The sequence below is a fragment of the Leptodactylus fuscus genome, chromosome 6, assembly GCF_031893055.1.
Source record: "Leptodactylus fuscus isolate aLepFus1 chromosome 6, aLepFus1.hap2, whole genome shotgun sequence".
NCBI classification, from domain to species: Eukaryota; Metazoa; Chordata; class Amphibia; order Anura; family Leptodactylidae; genus Leptodactylus; species Leptodactylus fuscus.
In genome coordinates, this window is record NC_134270.1 from 171,613,323 (window position 1) to 171,632,758 (window position 19,436).

General features: G+C 42.0%; 1 protein-coding gene across 1 annotated transcript; it reads left to right on the plus strand.

Annotated features, from left to right (window-relative positions):
* The first annotated feature begins 1,876 nt into the window (after positions 1 to 1,876).
* Positions 1,877 to 19,096, plus strand: LOC142209010 (sulfotransferase 2B1-like). The gene is made up of 7 exons (XM_075277940.1): positions 1,877 to 2,005; positions 8,088 to 8,228; positions 10,510 to 10,718; positions 12,633 to 12,759; positions 14,180 to 14,274; positions 17,716 to 17,890; positions 18,711 to 19,096. Exons 2-7 carry the CDS (start codon positions 8,093 to 8,095, stop codon positions 18,827 to 18,829), a joined length of 861 nt encoding a protein of 286 aa, XP_075134041.1. The 5' UTR covers positions 1,877 to 2,005; positions 8,088 to 8,092; the 3' UTR covers positions 18,830 to 19,096.
* The last annotated feature ends 340 nt before the right edge of the window (positions 19,097 to 19,436 follow it).

Here is a 19,436-nt window from a genome sequence, read left to right on the forward strand (position 1 = left end):
AAATCAGCCAGAAGGTGGCTTAAAGGACAGACAGGCCTAGGGTGGATGGAAGTGAAGACTGAATTCAGTATATACATAGACCAGAGCAGAGTGATATATGTTCCCATGTAATCATGATATAGGCTCACCGTCTATATTATGCTGTTCCTGTGTGTCAGTCAATGGTAGGTAGATGGATGTACTGATATTGTCAGTAGAAAAATTGAATCGCCCCTGTGGATAAGGGTTGGGAGATAAACATATTGGTTTTTAGGATTGGGTCCTGCAGGTTGCTATCATAGCGCACAGCGCCACCTGTGGGTCAGTCTAACCATCCAGCTTTCATCTTACTGAGCATGCTCAGACATATTGGAGCTGCTCACAAACTAAGTGCCATTTCTCCCCTACTGAGCATGAGCGGTGAGGTCATAGCCACCTCCCCTATTGGGCGGGGACTTCTCTTTAAATAGTGTGAGCCGATGCCCGCCAGGGGATCACACTTTTTCTAAAATCTCCTCAAAGTCCACGGAGTGAATGACAGTAGTTTCAGGGTTAGGCTCCAGTACTCAGGCAGGTTGTCAGACTAGGCCTCTGTGTGGGGTTCCTCTGCTTCTCCTGGGTGCTGTTGGGTAGGACCTGTAAGCCCTGAACTGTTAGATCTACGCCAGGACTAGGAGTTGTAGACACCGTTCCAGCTTGTAGATCTGCAGCAGGTATGGTCTCTGAGATAGCCTATGTGTACTGTCTGACTTCATGTATGGCTCACAGCTGTGTGTCGGAGCATACAAACCCCCCTGATAACTCCAAGCTGTGTGCAGGAGAATGTTCTAAAACTTCTGTGGTGGCCCCTAGCTGTCGCAGGGGTAAGTGTGGGTGTTTGCTGGCCTGGGGTGAGTGTTAACCCTTGGCAGCCATGTGTGTTTCACTTGTACTAGTGCACCTGGCCAGTAAGCTAAACTGGCAGGGTTTTATTTGCACCGTGTTCACATGGAGTGTCGCACAGTACACACTGTTCACATTGAGTTCAGGCTGCAGTGTCTTTGCAGCAATTCACATTGAGTTCAGACATACAGCCGCCCACCATTGGGCCTGTGGACCTCGCTGTAGTGTTCTACAGCTAAGAGGTTCTGCAGTTTAAAAATGTTTTTTTATATATATATATATATATATATATATATATATATATATATATATATACACAGAACCGTAACAATTGCTCACTATTGTATATAGACATGTGTAGGGTTAATAGCAGCGCCCTAGTTATCCTGGTATGGAGTGTAATCCCATTCCATGTAATTGGATGCCACAGTGGTGTCCTGTAGGGAGAGGCAGGGGGGCAGAAGTGTCTATTTCACAAACATTCAAAGTGGCCGGAGCTTACCTTAACCCCTAAGTGTCCTGGGCTGGAGACCGCTCACATTGGTGGTGTGGTAGTGCCGTATTGTGAGGAGTAGCTGCGATTAAATGCGGCGCCGTGTGTGGCTACATGGTGACATCTCTGACGTCCTGCGTCATGATATTTCTATGCTACTGCACTCTATTATTTTTGCATATAACTCTTATTCCTTTCTCATTCCTGATCCTTTTTCCTCTACTACTACAGATCCATTCTTGTATATGTAATCCATCACAGACTTTAATCAATTTCCAGCCTTATTCCATTCATGGTTCACACTTTCCATTCTCTGATATTCCTCCTATCACTTACACTAGTTTCACTATCCCAGCAGCTGCTATGAATACATTATATTCTTCTAAGCGTCCTTAGGAAACCTCACGTGATGCGGACGCTCCTCTAGCTCACTGCGTCTCTCTCAAGGCGGGGACACAGGCGGAGCTTGAATAATAGATATGATGACGCGGGGAAAAATGATAAAGTACAGTAGCATAGAAATATCATGACGCAGGACGTCACCATGTAGCCACACACGGCGCGGCATTTAATCCCAGCTACTCCTCACAATACGGCACTACCACACCACCAATGTGAGCGGTCTCCAGCCCAGGACACTTGGGGGTTAAGGTAAGCCCTTTGTGAATCAAACCCTTCTGCCCCCCCCCCCTGCCTCTCCCTCTCGGACACCTCTGTGGCCTCCAATTACATAGAATGGGATTACACTCCATACCAGGATAACTAGGGCGCTGCTATTAACCCAAGACTTGCAAGTTTCCTTTCACTTTTGGCTGTTACTTGTCTACAGTGTACAGGCTGCAATGACTTCTGTGAGTCCAGTAACATTGGTTTGGAAGAACTTTTGCTTGAAAAATCTTTTGTGCAGGCAAAGTACAGATATCACAGTCTCTTTAGGAGCAAATAGCAGTATAGCTTTTACACTTCTCACAAGTTATTGCAGCACTTGAGTCACAGTCCTGTATCCACTGCAATAGCAGGTATACTGATTCTGGGTAGGTGATAGATCATTGATATACAGTCCAGTGCAGCTTCAGCTCTACCTTGGGAGATGTCACAGCTTGGCTATACTGTGCAATGTGGTGCAAGAGAGTACTTACAGAGAAGGTGCTAGAGCAGGGGTAGGGAACCTTTGGCTCTCCAGCTGCTGTGAATCTACAACTCCCAGCATGCTTCATTCACTTCCATGGGAGTTCCCAGAAGAGCAGAGCCAGTATGCATGCTGGGAGTTGTAGTTTTGCAACAGCTGGAGAGCCATACGTTCCCTACCCCTGTGCTAGAGCAATGCCCTATCGCAGGGTGCTAAAGCCGTGAATCAATGACATGGAAGCCACTTAGGTTAGATCCAGCTGGGGAACCCATGAGGAGCGTGGATCCAGGCAGAGGACTTCTTTATCCAACAGGTTATTTCTCTGACTTAGGCCAATAGGACAGGATTAGACTTTAAGATGATCTCCCAGGCGTGGACTGGCAGCAATTCAGTAGTCAGGATGGATATAGCCCATGTGAGGTTCTGACCAGCCTGGAGCAATGCTGGCAGACATGTGGACTGGCTGGAGCCCAGGCTTAGACTTCATTCTGCGTATGCAGAGGCTGGACTAGGGACAAGTGTGAGCTCGCCCTAGAAGCAGCTTGTGCTCCTATAGGCTGAGAGCAAAACATGTGACTGAAGTTGCAAGATGCTAATACATGTGGGTTTGCAAACTTAAAACAAGGTGCAAAGCTAGTTAAAGGGGTTGTCCCATCACAAGGATCCTATCTATACTGCTTGTTAACGTGAATGTAAGACTTTTCCTAAATACATTGCTTCAGCAAAGCTGCTTTGTTTGTCCACTACCTTACTTTATTCAATTCCTTGTGGCCACGGCCCTGACTTATCTGCTCATGAGTCAAGTGATGTATCTGCTGCTCTCAGGGGGAGGGAGGGGCTAAGTGCACAGGCGCAAGCCTGTGTATCTAGCTATTCCTGTGTCTACACCACATGACCTAGCTTCCTGCTATCAGATTGGGGAGAGGAGCTGCTTTCATTTCTTCTGTTCTCCCAGTTATCAGGCTAGCTAATTCAATTGTGTTCATTATGGCAGAGACAGGCAATGTCTGTATGTAACACAGAATGGAGTTGCTGCTGCCTGTACTTCATAGTCCAATATGGGTGGGCGGGGCTACACACTAATTTGGGGGCGGAGCTAAACGGCAGGTTGCATGTGAAACCCCGCCCACCAAATGATCCAAGAAACCAGGAAGAAAGAAGATTTTACAGCAGTGAAGACTGATGAGTTTGTGAGGTGGGAATACCCCTCTAACCTGTACACTGCTGCAGACAATCCTCAGTGTATGCTAAGTAATGCAATACAATACACTATACAGCACACAAATAGAATGGCTGACATTAGAGATTACCACCTGACAATATAAGAGAGAATATGGTGACATAATGATGACAGAACGTTACCATCCAGTTCTGGGACACTGCACTAGGCCTGTCCGTCCTTTAAGCCGCCTTCTGGCTGATTTTTGCAATCTTATACTTTGTGACCATCTTGAGCTGGTATGTCTAATTGATTTTCATTTTACTACTTCTTTAGCAGTTCGGACCAATTTTCCTCCATATCACTATAGATGGGTGTGCAGATACTGATAGTATGTTACAGCGCGGACTCACACTCTTACCATATAATACACGTTGGCATATTGGCGTTTTTTCATAGAATTTCAATCTTGTTCATACACATGGATCGGGACCAAGGATCACCACGATGATATATTTCATATGATATTGAATAAGATGTTGTGTTTAATAGCTTATTCCGAACCCAGTGATGACTGACCTGAAAAGATCCCCTTTGTGTTGTATTACTGATGTCATCTATGGTGAACATACTATCCACTATGTAACGGATTTTGTACATAAATGTGTATATGGTTTTGCACGTTATTACGGTACATAGACACGTATTGTGGAGCATTACTCACTTTTCTTCTTTCGTTTCTCCAACTTTTGTTAATATTTAGTAGACTCTGATGAAGGCCAAGTAAGGCCGAAAACGTTTATCAAATCTGCACCAAACAGGGTGTATTTCACATCTAATTAAACTCACCTTGAAACAGACTTTTGAATCTCAGTGGGATCTTCTTTAATATTGTCTTATTTTCCCTCACCATTGTCTTAGGCTGAATTCACACAGGGGTTTTTGAACCGGATTTTGATGCGGGAAGCCGCTTCAGAATCCGGTCCAAAAAAACGCTTCCTGTGGCTAGTGCGACTGTAGCAGCATTCTGCTCTCGATTCGGCCCAAATGAATGGGCCCAGTTGGGAGGGAGTGTTGGGCTGTGGACGTATGCGGCTGATTCAGCTGTGGCAACAAATGGCAGCTCCCATTCTTTTTTCCGCGATCGCGAAGAAACCGATTGCGTAAAAATGAACGGCTCCCATTGAAGTCAATTGGAGAGGTTTTTTTGATCCGGATTCTGAGATGGATTCCCCATCAAAATCCGGTCCAAAAAACCCCATGTGAATTCAGCCTTACCATGGTCCACACACAATGTTCCCTCTAAGGGTGCATTCACACTACTGATACGCTACCTTATTCTGAACGTTAAAGCACGGTCAGAATCAGCGCGTATAATGCAGTTCCATTCATTTCTATGGGAGCCGGCATACGAGCGCTCCCCATTGAAATGAATGGGCTGCTTTTTTCACTACGAGCACTCCCATTGAAGTGAATGGGAAGTGGCGACGTGTACGGCTCGGCATGAGCAGAGCTTGCCGTATACGCCAGCACTTCCAATTCACTTCAATGGGAGCGCTTGTAGTGAAAAAGGCAGCCCATTCATTTCAATGGGGAGCGCTCGTATGCCGGCTCCCATAGAAATGAAAGGAAACTACTTTATACGCGCTGATTCTGAACGTGTTTCAACGTTCAGAATAAGGCAGCGTGTCAGTAGTGTGAATGCACCATAAGGCTTTCTAGCTAGTGAGGACAGAAGTTCAGAAGCTGAGTACTGATCCCTCTAAGGTTAGCTATGTCTGCACTCGGTGAACGTTCGGGATTCCTTCTGCAATTCCTCTTGGAAAATGCAGAGAGAAAAGTCCTGCAATCTTTCAGAGATATTAGTTGGAGATGTTTCTCACTAGCAGTGAATTATATAAGGACGGACACTAGAGATACTGTGTCTCTGGATAATGTAATATTAAGTCTATAGGAGAAGAACATTCCCAGTAGGGATCATTCCTCCCCCATATAGTGTCATCGGCATGTGTAACAGGAAAATAAGCTCTGATCAGCGTATTGTATCAATGTCTCTCAGCACTTGTCCACCTGAACATTATAGACTGTACATGACGCCATTATGTCTTGTAGGGTTAGGTCTTTCTCAGTATTGCGCAGCAGATTCCCAGTGAGTTAGATATGACAAGGACTACAGATAATGTTTCTCTGGATGATGTAGAATCATTAATATTGTAGGGTAAGAGTCACAGCACAAGGTAAACAGTCAGTAGATACGTTTATGAACATCCGTGACCTGCGATCAATATCATAAGCAAATAATGTTAGATCAGTGTAAAGGCTAACCGAGTTCAGAAGGTGATACTAATGTAACTGAGTGCGGTCATTGGAGTTTTGTATCTATTATATCAATTTATTACCTACACAATCTACAATGACAGCACATTTACTAAACCTGATTCACCCTGTAAGATAGACAGTGCTGTGTAGATATCAGTGACCTCTTCCTCATTCACTTTCATTTCAAATGGACATTACAGATATAGATTGGTTCAACCTGAATATCCCAAACTGTTTGATTTACAAAAACCAAACAAATGGAGATTTGTCTCAGATGAACTACAATGGCTGCCGCCTCGTGGTTGCTATAGGTGATTAAAGACACTTGTGATAAATATTGTTACATTGTGTAAACTGAACTTCACTTTGTATTTTGGCTCCAGTATGTGGCCAGGTTCACACAGGGAATTTTGTACCGGAACTTGACGTGGAGGCTGCCTTAGCTTCTGGTCCAAAAAACGGGTAGCCGCAACTAGATGCTGGTGCAGTACACCGGCATCAGTCGCGCCACTCCGCTCCGGATTAGGGCCTAGTCGAAAGGGAGTGTCTTCAGGAGGACATCCGTGGCTGAATCGGCCGCGACATCCGCCTGAAGAATGAGCATGTCACTTCTTTTTTTCATTAATTTTTCACTTCTGTCTATGTCCAAAGAGATTATCTACAGTACCATAGTTTGTAAACGTCTTGATTATGTTGCGTACAGTGAACCAAGGAACATCAAGATCTTGGGATACTTGTAACCTGAAGATCAACCTTGTTGATATTTTCCCACAATTTTGGTTCTCAGGTCCTCAGACAGTTCTCTTTTCACCTCTTTCTGTTCTCCATTCCTAGTGTGGCTCACAAAGACACATAATGCAAAGCTTGAGTCAACTTCTTTCCTTTTTATCTGGTTTCAGTAACTCCAGCACGTAACGGGCCCTGTATACTGCAGTGCCGGATGTTGCCTGAAGATGGATGCGGAGAGGAGAGGAGCTGCCTCCTACACAGTCCATCTTTTAACAGTAGTAAAGCCAGAAATTGCTGGCTTCACTACTATACCCAAGCAGGGGCTGCCTGCTGTCCGGGCCCCTGCCTCCCAACACTTGCATAGTGACAGCAGGCAGGAGAAACTTCTGTCTCCTGCCCGCTGTCCTAAGCCCTGTACTGGCATCTATACTAGTAGATTGAAGGACCTGTGACATGAACATAGAATCAGTCTTTTATAGGTGGAGCTATTCAGATTGTACAGGTCAGTGTACAATGAAGAGGAATGGGTTGTAGGCTATCTGTGAGGAAGAGGGGTACATGGGTGTGCAGACTGTAAGAAAGAGGAGGGGATGGGGGTGCAGACTGTCAGCAAGAGGGGTACATGGGTTTGCAGGCTGTGTGTGAGAAAGTCTGCACCCCTTTCCTTCCTTTCTCACACACAGCCTGCACACCCATGTACCCCTCTTGCTCACAGTCTGCACCCTCCATTCTGCCTTATGTGAGCAAGAGGAGGGAATGGTGGTGCAGGCTGTGTGTGAGAAAGAAGGGGGGATGGGGGTGCAGGCTGTGTGTGAGTAAAGAGTGTGACATGGCGCGGGCTGTGTGCGAGAAAGAAGGGGGAATGGGGGCACAGGCTGTAGGTGAGCACACAGCTTGCACCCACTTTCCCCCCTCTTGCTTCTACACACCCTGCACTCCACGTCACTCTCTTGTTCACATACAGCTTGCACGCTTAGGTACTCCTCTTGGCAGGGGGCCCATGTCAAAAGTTTGCCATGGGGCCCCGCCTTTCCTAGTTACGCCACTGATCATGTTCCCGGGGTGACCACTGATTATGATCCTGGGCTTGAGTTCTGGCTCAGTGTTCGGTCTGGGAAACATGGCCATCATGTGGTCTATAGCTCATAGACCAAATGTGTTGGTGTGAGGGTGTTGGAGAAAACAACCTTAAAACAGTAATAAACCAAGTATGGATATATCATGTAACTCTAAGTGTTTGGTGGCATACATGCTTTGGCACAACATACCGATCTACATGAGTCTGTGGGCATGAATACAATGTAAAAGTGGTAAAAGAATTAAAAAAAAAAATCTAAGATGTGATCTATTAAGGACATTTCTTGATGATGTTGGACTGAACTGTGTTTTATTTTCAGATAAAATGTCTTATGACCATTTTTATTACAAAGGATTCAGATTTCTTAAAGATGTGCACACGGAAGAGTCTATCAACCATGCCGAAAATGAATTTGAAGTATTTGATGATGACATTTACAACATAACCTTTCCAAAATCTGGTAAGTAGAATATATAAGTTTATGGCTCATGGAAACTTCTGTCTTGTGCCCCAAGATCACTGTGCTACATTACAAAGGTAATATTTACTTATTTTTTGTAATATTAACCTACTTATCTTCCTTTTTAGTAAAAATTAGGCTGTAACATTCTCCTAAGCAACCCTCTAACTGAGCTGTTACTAGTGAAAGTCATTTTACATTTGTATTGTTAATATAACTAGACTGGGCCGATCACCTGGAGGCGCTGCACAGAAAGGGCCACAGCAGACTCTACCTGCTCAGGAGGCTGAGGGCATTCAGAGACCAGGGGACACTTCTTAGGGCCTTTTTCACCTCTGTGGTTGCCTCAGCCATCTTTTTCGGTGTGGCCTGCTGGGGGAGCAGTATATCAACCAGGGACAGAAATAGATTTGACAGGCTGATCAGGAGGGCCAGCTCTGTCCTGGGGAGCCCCTTGGACCCAGTACAGCTGGTGGGTGACAGAAGGATACTGTCTGTGGTGACCTCCATGCGGGAGAACAAATCCCACCCCACGTATGGGACCCTGATGGCACTCGGCAGCACTGTGAGCGACCGACTGCTTCACCCCAAGTGTGAGAAGGAGCTATCACAAGTCCTTCCTTCCAACCGCGACCAGGCTGTATAATCTACATCAGACCAAGCGAAGATCACTCCGCACAGAGAACTAATGATTATGACTATGAGGTCTTCCTTCTTTCTTCTCTGTTCCTTAGCTGCTATGGACTCCTAGTATATCTTCTCTTCTCAGCGTATGTGTGTCTACGTCTGTATTATATTACTGTGTATTATCCTGCATCTGAATTACTATGCTTCTGTAATATACTGAAATTTTCCCACTGTTCGACTATTAAAGGATTAACTTATTTTATAAGGAGCAAAAGCATTTACCAAAGGCAGGTGGTCACTACAAATGGCTGTATCTCCGGTTTTACTCCACCTAGAAAAATGATTCTGGTATCACATGTAATAGAAGTTTCTCTAAGACCAAAATTCTATTGATACAATGTTGCGTTATATGTTACATTTATAACAACAAAATGTCATTTTGTTATAATTTATTTCAATGTTCCCTTTGCAGGAAAAATAACATTCTGTTTTCCTCCTATGGATTGTTAAGGACACAACAAATATGGCTGTTTAAAAAAAAAAAAAAAAAAAAAAAAAAAAAAATCCTTAAAAATTTTGGGGAAAATTTTCATTTATTTAATTTATTTATTTAATTTCATACTTTACGAATGTTTTTTTTCTTTGCACTTATTTTTTCATGCTAAGACTTGAACACTAGGTGGTGCAATTGCTACTATAATTTTGTAGTATATAAAAAAAGTGAAAGCAAAACTTATTTTATAGAGATACTTGAGGGAGATTTGGAGGCCTTCAGTAGACCCCTGTATCCATAGTATTACATCAGTATGCTTCAGTATTGATGATATCTAAGGGGTTAAATGGCTGCAAACTGTGAAAGTGCCGGAAGCCGAAGGAGATCCAAAAGTGAGGTGATATTGTGTCTCCACTTTATGCTATGGCTTGAAGACACCAATAATTTTGGAGTCCTAAGAGTATTCTACACTCTTATAGATAGGTTCCTAGGAGCCCTAAGAGTATTCTACACTATGTTTTATAGATAGGTTCCTAGGAGCCCTAAGAGTATTCTACACTATGTTTTATAAATAGGTTCCTAGGAGGCCTAAGAGTATTCTACACTCTTATAGATAGGTTCCTAGGAGTCCTAAGAGTATTCTACACTCTTATAGATAGGTTCCTAGGAGTCCTAAGAGTATTCTACACTATGTATTATAGATAGGTTCCTAGGAGCCCTAAGAGTATTCTACACTATGTTTTATAGATAGGTTCCTAGGAGGCCTAAGAGTATTCTACACTATGTTTTATAGATAGGTTCCTAGGAGGCCTAAGAGTATTCTACACTATGTTTTATAGATAGCTTCCTAGGAGTCAATTTACTAAGAGTTAAGCTGTAGGTCAATGGATCTCAGTACTGAAGCCAATGTTAGGATGGCTATTTGGCACTCTTACCTGGAGCCTAGCATCATGGACACAATCCCTCATATTATATTCTTCTGGTATATGAAGAGAGTGCATTCTATATATAAATGTATGTATATTAGTAATATATAAATTCATATTAAGTGTATACACCTATATGTAGCATACAATGTTATTATTCCAAACTGCAGTAATCCCTATAATCTACCAAAGTCCATGAAACGCACGTCTTGATGTAATCTCTTACTTCTTGTAGGTACTAACTGGATGATTGAAATCCTGAACTTAATTAAACACAAGGGAGATGTTACAAAATCCAATGCTGTGCCCATCCAGATGAGATCACCATGGTATGAAACAACTATGGCTAAAGAGCAAATTGATAATCTGGACCCTCCAAGAATAATAACTTCTCACCTACCACAACAGATATTTGCTAAATCTTTTTTCAAATCTAAAGCAAAAGTAAGTAACACATAACCCTCTGCTTAGTGAGAACAGATCCCTGAAACTTGTGCTAAGAAATATTCTACTGATGTTTACAAGGAGCGGAAGTCCGATACACGACTAAGCCCAATAATATTCCCTTTGTTTTGCTTTGAACCGGTAGTGTGGACAAACTTAGACAACCTTTAGATTTACCTTTGACTATTCTCTTGGATTTCGATTCTGTACTGTGTTGCTTGCGCCTTACCGACCCCTTGGCCAGCAGACTTCCTTTTGTTAATGTTTGTGTTACCTGTTGTACTTTCTTGTTGTGCCCCTCCCCCCCCTAGGGTTAACCAGCAGCTACTGGGAAATTGCTGCTCTAACAATCTCCTTACAGAATGTTTATAAGTTTACCCAAACATACTGACACATCAGCTAGTCTGAAAAATATTTGTTAGTGATTTTTTTTTTTTTTTTTTGCTCCTCAATAAACCATCCTTTAGTCTGTTAATCTGTAATTATCTGTTTAAGGCTTTTTTTTAAAAAAAAAAAAAAATAAACAGCGATTCACCCTATTAGGGCTAGTTCACACGGAGGCGGATTTTGACAGCAGATTTCATCTCAAAATCCGCCTCCATACAATAGTGGTCTATGGAGACCATTAGCGTTTTTTTCCACTATCGGCATCTTGCCAATAGCGGAAAAAAGAAGTGAGCTGTCCTTTTTCCAGGCGGCAACAACTTCCGTTTTTGGTCCATTCATTTGAGCTGATTCTGGAGGGGGAAGCTGCGATATCGACGGTCGTGGCAGGCGGGTTTTTTTTTTTTTTTATTAATGTAGATTGTGAGCCCCACATAGAGCTCACAATGTACATTTTTCCCTATCAGTATGTCTTTTTTGGAATATGGGATGGAAATCCATGCAAACACGGGGAGAACATACAAACTCCTTGCAGATGGTTTTTTGCCCTTGGCGGGATTTGAACACCAGGACCCAGCGCTGCAAGGCTGCAGTGCTAACCACTGAGCCACCGTGTGGCCCCTCGGTAGGTGGGTTTTGACCCGAGAGTGACGCGGCTCCCTGCGTCACTCCCGGTGCCAAAATCCACCCCACCTGCCCCCATGTGAACTAGCCCTTAGGGTCCATTCACATGGAGGAAAATGGTGTTTATTTGGCTCCGAATTTTCAGCTCTGAAAAAAAAAGCCTCCCATTGATTTCAATAGGTTCTGCTAGCCTTTTTTTCTACTAGTGGTATTTTCCTCAAAATCCTGACCAAAAAACTCCTGACCAAAAAAGAGGACCTTTCACCACCTGGGGTACATGCGGTTAAAGTGTATGTTCACACAGGATTTTTTGGACCGGAACCTGAGGCAGAGGCCGCCTCAGGCTCCAGTCCAAAAAACGGGTAGCCACGACTGAATGCTGGTGCACGGCACTCCGATCCAGATTAGGCTCAAAGAATGTAAGTTCACACTGAATTTTTTCATCAGGATTTTGAGGCCGTATCCGCCTCAAAATCTTGACCAAAAACACAGCTCCCATTGAAATGAATGGGAGCCAATCAGGTCTTTTTTCTGGGAGCCGGTTTGGTTCAGCTCCTGGAAAAAGAAGCAAGGTGTTCATTCTTCAGGTAGATTTGCCTCGTGATTCGGCCTGAAGACACTCCCTCCTCCTGACAAGGCCCATTCATTGCGTCTAATCTGGAGTGGAGTGCGCGACTGGATGCTGATGCAGTGCACCGGTATTCAGTCACGGCTAACTGTTTTTTGGACCGGAACCTGAGGCGGCCTCTGTGAAGAGCTACGGTACCAGTACTGATAGCTCTTCAACCAGGGCATTGATCGTGAGCACACTGTGGGCTCTCCAGCGGTATATAAACTGCAAGTGCCCAAAAAAGTCCTCTTTAATAAAACTCTTATCTTATTGACTGCATTTTTTATTTTTTTTAGATTATCTACACATTGCGAAACCCAAGAGATGTCATTGTATCTTTGTTCCATTTTACCAAGATTGTCAATCTCTTCACACCTATTGAAAATTTCCAGAATTTTATAGATTACTTTGTTCAGGGGGAAAGTGAGTTTCATTAATGGAATGTACAATGAGAAAAAATACAATTTATTTTATTTTATTTTATTTTGATTTTTTTTAGATTTTTTTTTTTTTGCCGAATATGATTTTTTATATTAATTAGTTTTCACATTAACTGCTGAAGCCCAATCTACTGTTTTTTTTGTTGTTTTTTTTTTGTTTTTTTTGTTTTTTTTTTTCGCTTTCCAGCTTTAGCTTTGCTGTGTAGACCAGGACTGAGTCAGCAGATTGATAATATCATTATTACTAAAAGGAGTCTGTCAGGTCCAAAATATTTATGAAACCTATAATTCCAAAGGGATGACACTCTGTATATTCTCAACTGATAGGGAGTGACATAAAACTTAATTTTTTAATTTGAAAAAAATTGTTTAAAAAAATGTACGACCCATTAATATGTGTAATAAGAATGAAATAGTGAAAATAGGGTGAAGTACAGCCGCTCCTATACAATGTAACTTACACTGTCCTACATATATTTGTTTTGTCTATTATATAAGGGTTGACAAGTGTAATAGAACTCACTGCTGGGATCTGATACAATTAAAGGGATCCTATATTTCAACCCCCTTTTTTTTTTTTATAACTAACATGTCGGAATAGCCTTAAATGAGTTCTTTTGCAGTAATGGGGGCAGGTCCCAGCACTTAAACAGTGTTTTCTTCCAGTGTTAGCTTCTAACTTCTAGGCCTCTGGCCTAGGGCAAGCTGACTGCGCATATCCACAGGCCACGAGAAAATGGCCTCGAGCATGTGCAGTCGGCTTGCCCTAGGCCTGAGCCCCAGAAGTTAGAAGCCACCGCTGGAAGAAGACGCAGTGAAGACCTCGTTACAGAAGAAGATGGAGGGAGCACTGGAGAGTTCTCTGGCAGCATTGGGGATGCCCCAGTACTGCTTGAGCGCTGGGGCCCGGAGAAGACAATAAAAGATAGGAAAAGAGTAGTCTTTCTTAAGGCTATTCCGACGTGTTAGCTAGAAAAAAAAAGGGTTTAAAAGATAGGATCCCTTTAATTCCCATCTCTCTATATAATATCAGCTGACAATTAAGTCTAGCTACATTCTGCCCTTCTGTGAGTGTCACTATCGCAAGTTGTAGACCATATTAGTGACAGCTACAAACGCCCAAGCTGCCCCTCAACACGTTTCACCTGGTATTAAATGGGTTCATCAGGAAGGAGATACACAAAACAAAGTTCTAACTGCAGAAAAAACTGCATTTCCCATGGCCCCGATGGTGGACCACAGTACTTTGTTGTAAGCACCACAGGGTAATAGGTATCTTTATAGAGTCCTTATGTTGACACTTTGGGTATTCTTGTAAAATCCTATAATATATGTAGATTATACAGGAAAAACTACTTTGTTACTTTATTCCCTTTGAAGTAATCTGGTCCTTTATCTTTCAGCTCTGTATGGAACTTGGTTTGATCATGTAAAAGGCTGGATGCAAATGAAAGATGACGAAAGATTCTTCTATATCACCTACGAGGAGCTTCTCCAGGTAATAATACTGCGGTACAGGGCGGCATGGAGAGCGGGTTGGGTCTCTACAGTGTTGGCCAAAAGTGTTGGCACCACTGCAATTCTGTCAGATAATACTCACGTTCTTCCAGAAAATGATTGCAATCACAAATTTTTTGGTATTATCTTCATTTAATTTGTCTTCAATGGAAAACCACAAAAAGAATTGTCAAAAAGCCAAATTGGATATAATTCCACAGCAAACATAAAAAGGGGGTGGACAACAGTATTGGCACTGTTTGAAAAATCATGTGATGCTTCTCTAATTTGTGTAATTAACAGCACCTGTTATTTACCTGAGGCACCTAACAGGTGGTGGCAATAACTAAATCACACTTGCAGCTAGTTGAAATGGATTAAAGTTGACTCCACCTCTGTCCTGTGTCCTTGTGTGACCACATTGAGCATGGAGAAAAGAAACAAGACCAAAGAACTGTCTGAGGACTTGAGAAGCAAAATTGTGAGGAAGCATGAGCAATCTCAAGGCTACAAGTCCATCTCCAAAGACCTGAATGTTCCTGTGTCTACCGTGCGCAGTGTCATGAAGAAGTGTAAAGCCCATAGCCCTGTGGCTAACCTCCCTAGATGTGGACGGAAAAGAAAAATTGATGAGAGATTTCAGCGCAAGATTGTGCGGATGGTGGATAAAGAACCTCGACTAACATCCAAACAAGTCCAAGCTGCCCTGCAGTCCGAGGGTACAACAGTGTCACCCCGAACTATCCAGTGTCAGCGTCTGAATGAAAAGGGACTGTATGGTAGGAGACCCAGGAAGACCCCACTTCTTACCCAGAGACATAAGCCAGGCTGGAGTTTGCCAAAACTTACCTGAGAAAGCCAAAACCGTTCTGGAAGAATGTTCTCTGGTCAGAGGAGACAAAAGTAGGAGAAGGCCTCAACATAGAGTTTACAGAAGAAAAAAAGAGGCCTTCAAAGAGAAGACGCCCCCTACAGTCAGACATGGCGGAGGGGCCCTGATGGTTTGGGGTTGCTTTGCTGCCTCTGGCACTGGACTGCTTGACCGTGTGCATGGCATTATGAAGTCTGAAGACTACCAACACATTGTGCAGCATCATGTAGGGCCCAGTGTGAGAAAGCTGGGTCTCCCTCAGAGGTCAGGGGTCTTCCAGCAGGACAATGACCCAAAACACACTTCAGGTCAGCACTAGAAAATGGTGGTGAGAGAAAGCCCTGGAGACTTGTAAAGTGGCAGCAATGAGTCCAGCCCTGAATCCCATAGAACACCTGTGGGGGAGGAGGAGAGATCTCTTGATGGCAGTTTGGAGAAGGCCCCCTTCACATCTCAGGGGGGACCGCGAGCAGTTTGCCAAAGAAGAATGGTCTAAGATTCCAGCAGAGCCTTGTAAGAAACTCATTGCTGGTTACCGGAAGCGGTTGTGCGCAGTTATTGTGTCTGAAGGTTGTGCTACCAAGTATTAGGCTGAGGGGGCCAATACTTCTGTCCGGACCAGTTTTGGAGTTTTGTGTAAAATGATCAATGATTTGACTTTTTTTTTTTTTTTTTTATTCTCTTTTGTGTTTTTTCATTGCAAGCAAAATAAATGAAGATATTACCAAAGAGTTTGTGCTTGTAATCATTTTCTGGGGGACACCGAGGATTATCTGACAGAACTGCAGGGGGGACAATACTTTATATACAGTCCTATGAAAAAGTTTGGGCACCCCTATTAATCTTAATCATTTTTAGTTCTAAATATTTTGGTATTTATAACAGCCATTTCAGTTTGATATATCTAATAACTGATGGACACAGTAATATTTCAGGATTGAAATGAGGTTTATTGTACTAACAGAAAATGTGCAATATGCATTAAACCAAAATTTGACCGGTGCAAAAGTATGGGCACCTCAACAGAAAAGTGACATTAATATTTAGTAGATCCTCCTTTTGCAAAGATAACAGCCTCTAGTCGCTTCCTGTAGCTTTTAATCAGTTCCTGGATCCTGGATAAAGGTATTTTGGACAAACAATTCAAGTTCAGTTAAGTTAGATGGTCGCCGAGCATGGACAGCCCGCTTCAAATCATCCCACAGATGTTCAATGATATTCAGGTCTGGGGACTGGGATGGCCATTCCAGAACATTGTAATTGTTCCTCTGCATGAATGCCTGAGTTGATTTGGAGCGGTGTTTTGGATCATTGTCTTGCTGAAATATCCATCCCCGGCGTAACTTCAACTTCGTCACTGATTCTTGAACATTATTCTCAGGAATCTGCTGATACTGAGTGGAATCCATGTGACTCTCAACTTTAACAAGATTCCCGATGCCGGCATTGGCCACACAGCCCCAAAGCATGATGGAACCTCCACGAAATTTTACAGTGGGTAGCATGTGTTTTTCTTGGAATGCTGTTTCTTTTTGGACGCCATGCATAACGCCTTTTTTTATAACCAAACAACTCAATCTTTGTTTCCAAAATGAAGTTGCCTTGTCCAAATGTGCTTTTTCATACCTCAGGCGACTCTATTTGTGGCGTACGTGCAGAAACTGCTTCTTTCTCATCACTCTCCCATACAGCTTCTATTTGTGCAAAGTGCGCTGTATAGTTGACCGATGCACAGTGACACCATCTGCAGCAAGATGATGCTGCAGCTCTTTGGAGGTGGTCTGTGGATTGTCCTTGACTGTTCTCACCATTCTTCTTCTCTGCCTTTCTGATATTTTTCTTGGCCTGCCACTTCTGGGCTTAACAAGAACTGTCCCTGTGGTCTTCCATTTCCTTACTATGTTCCTCACAGTGGAAACTGACAGGTTAAATCTCTGAGACAACGTTTTGTATCCTTCCCCTGAACAACTATGTTGAACAATCTTTGTTTTCAGATCATTTGAGAGCGGGCTGTCCATGTTCGGCGACCATCAAACTTAACTGAACTTGAATTGTTTTGTAGAAAGAAATGGTCCAAAATCCCTTCATCCAGGATCCAGGAACTGATTAAAAGCTACAGGAAGTGACTAGAGGCTGTTATCTCTGCAAAAGGAGGATGTACTAAATATTAATGTCACTTTTCTGTTGAGGTGCCCATACTTTTGCACCGGTCAAATTTTGGTTTAATGCATATTGCACATTTTCTGTTAGTACAATAAACCTCATTTCAATCCTGAAATATTACTGTGTCCATCAGTTATTAGATATATCAAACTGAAATGGCTGTTGCAAACACCAAAATATTTAGAACTAAAAATGATTAAGATTAATAGGGGTGCCCAAACTTTTTCATAGGACTGTATGTATGTATGTGTATATGTGTATATGTGTGTGTGTGTGTGTATATGTGTATATATATATATATATATATATATATATATATATATATATATATATATATATATATATACACATATACACACACACCTACATAAATCTTTTTTTTTTTTTTTTTTTTTTTTTTTTTTTCAGGATCTCCGTGGCAGTGTGGTAAGACTCTGTAAATTTTTGGGGCAGGAGTTGGATGACGCCCAGATTGACTTGGTTGTTGAACATTCAACCTTCAAATCCATGAAGAAAAACCCAATGTCAAATTGGAGTCAATCTGATATATTGGACAACTCTAAAGGATCCTTCATGCGTAAAGGTAACTCATTTTTATGTAATTTTCATTAAGGTTTTTACAAAAATTGAAAATACAAACAGAAATATTGTCTCTATCGATTGGGAGGCCTCCCCTGTATTACAGGCTATAAGCTCGGCTCGTAAAGATAATTCTGTTTTCCTAAGCCATCGCTATCAGATCATTTTTAGCAGCAGAGATATTATATATATATATATATATATATATATATATATATATATATATATATATATATATATATATATATATATATCTATATATCGACCATGTGCACTTTGGCTATTTCACCTCTTGTAAATTCTCAGAATGTAAGAAAATGACTCAGTTTTATGGTTTGTGATATTTGTCGTCTTTTTATTGTAGCAGGTGAAGCTTTTACAGCAGATACAATAAGATGTTACTTTCTGGTGTCTACAGCTCAGTCACCCCCCCAGTCATCTCATCCATAATACAGTAGAGCAGGTTCTAATTTGACAGATTGGAAACAAGGCTCCGTAATCACAGATAAATTATTATTATATTATTATATTACTGGAGAACTAGACAGAGCATAGGAGCTCTGCTTATACAGATAAAGCGCTGTATCGAGCTACTATCGAGTTCATTAACTTTTTTTATTCCACTTCTGTCTTTGCATTCATAAATTCATCTGTTGCAGAAGCCAGTTGTGTAAAAACATCCTGAGATGACAATCGTGTCTCCTGATGTCTAATAATATTATTATTATTATTATTATTATTATTTATTATTATCCTCCCCCCCATCTAGACAACTAGACATAGACTCCACAATAATGTATTTTTCCATATTTTGTTCCTTACAGGAATATCTGGAGACTGGAAGAATCATTTTACTGTCGCACAGAGCGAGTACTTTGATAAAATCTACCAAGAGAAGATGAAGGACTTCAATATGAGCTTTTTCTGGGAACAATCTTCCTAAAGTTCTGGCCTCATTTTGTATTACATTCAGGAAGTGGTTGATGGATAGAACAACATGTCTTACCAAGGGTTGTCAGAGATTCCTACAGTCACTGACCATCCAATACAATACTATGGCTGGGAGCCGCAATGGGAAATTACATGTATTATATCCAAAAAGCCACAAAGGGCAGATGGCCGCTCTGCTATTGTCCTGGGGTTTGTCCCATATTGGAAAATGGTTTAGTCTGTATTTGTATTAAATGTTGAATATGTTTCAGAATAAAACAGCGGATACATGAATAGAAATGGAGTTTTTATTTTCTGTTATTCATGAATGGCTACAAATTCTACAACAATGTCCATGAAGTGTCGGCCTGTGTGTACACTGACATAGTATCAGCCTTCATTCATGTTACTTCATTCTATAGCAAAGACAAGAAAAAAAAACAGGACTAAAAAAATTGTCCCTAGCTAGAATAAACAGTGTTTTACAGTCGCTGTGTAGTCCCTACTATCTCATCCCCATTGTGGTTTTGATCATTGCAGCATGTCATTTATACCTTTGGCATCACCGGGGTTTCCATATAGGTATCATTCAGACTTTACGTGAAAAGCGTTGTGGGAAA

Excerpts from the sequence above, each read along its gene's own strand:
- LOC142209010 (XM_075277940.1), top strand. The coding sequence starts at position 8,093 with ATGTCTTATGACCATTTTTATTACAAAGGATTCAGATTTCTTAAAGAT. Across the intron at positions 14,275-17,715 it reads CCTACGAGGAGCTTCTCCAG|GATCTCCGTGGCAGTGTGGT; the intron begins GTAATAATACTG and ends TTTTTTTTTCAG. Across the intron at positions 17,891-18,710 it reads AGGATCCTTCATGCGTAAAG|GAATATCTGGAGACTGGAAG; the intron begins GTAACTCATTTT and ends TGTTCCTTACAG.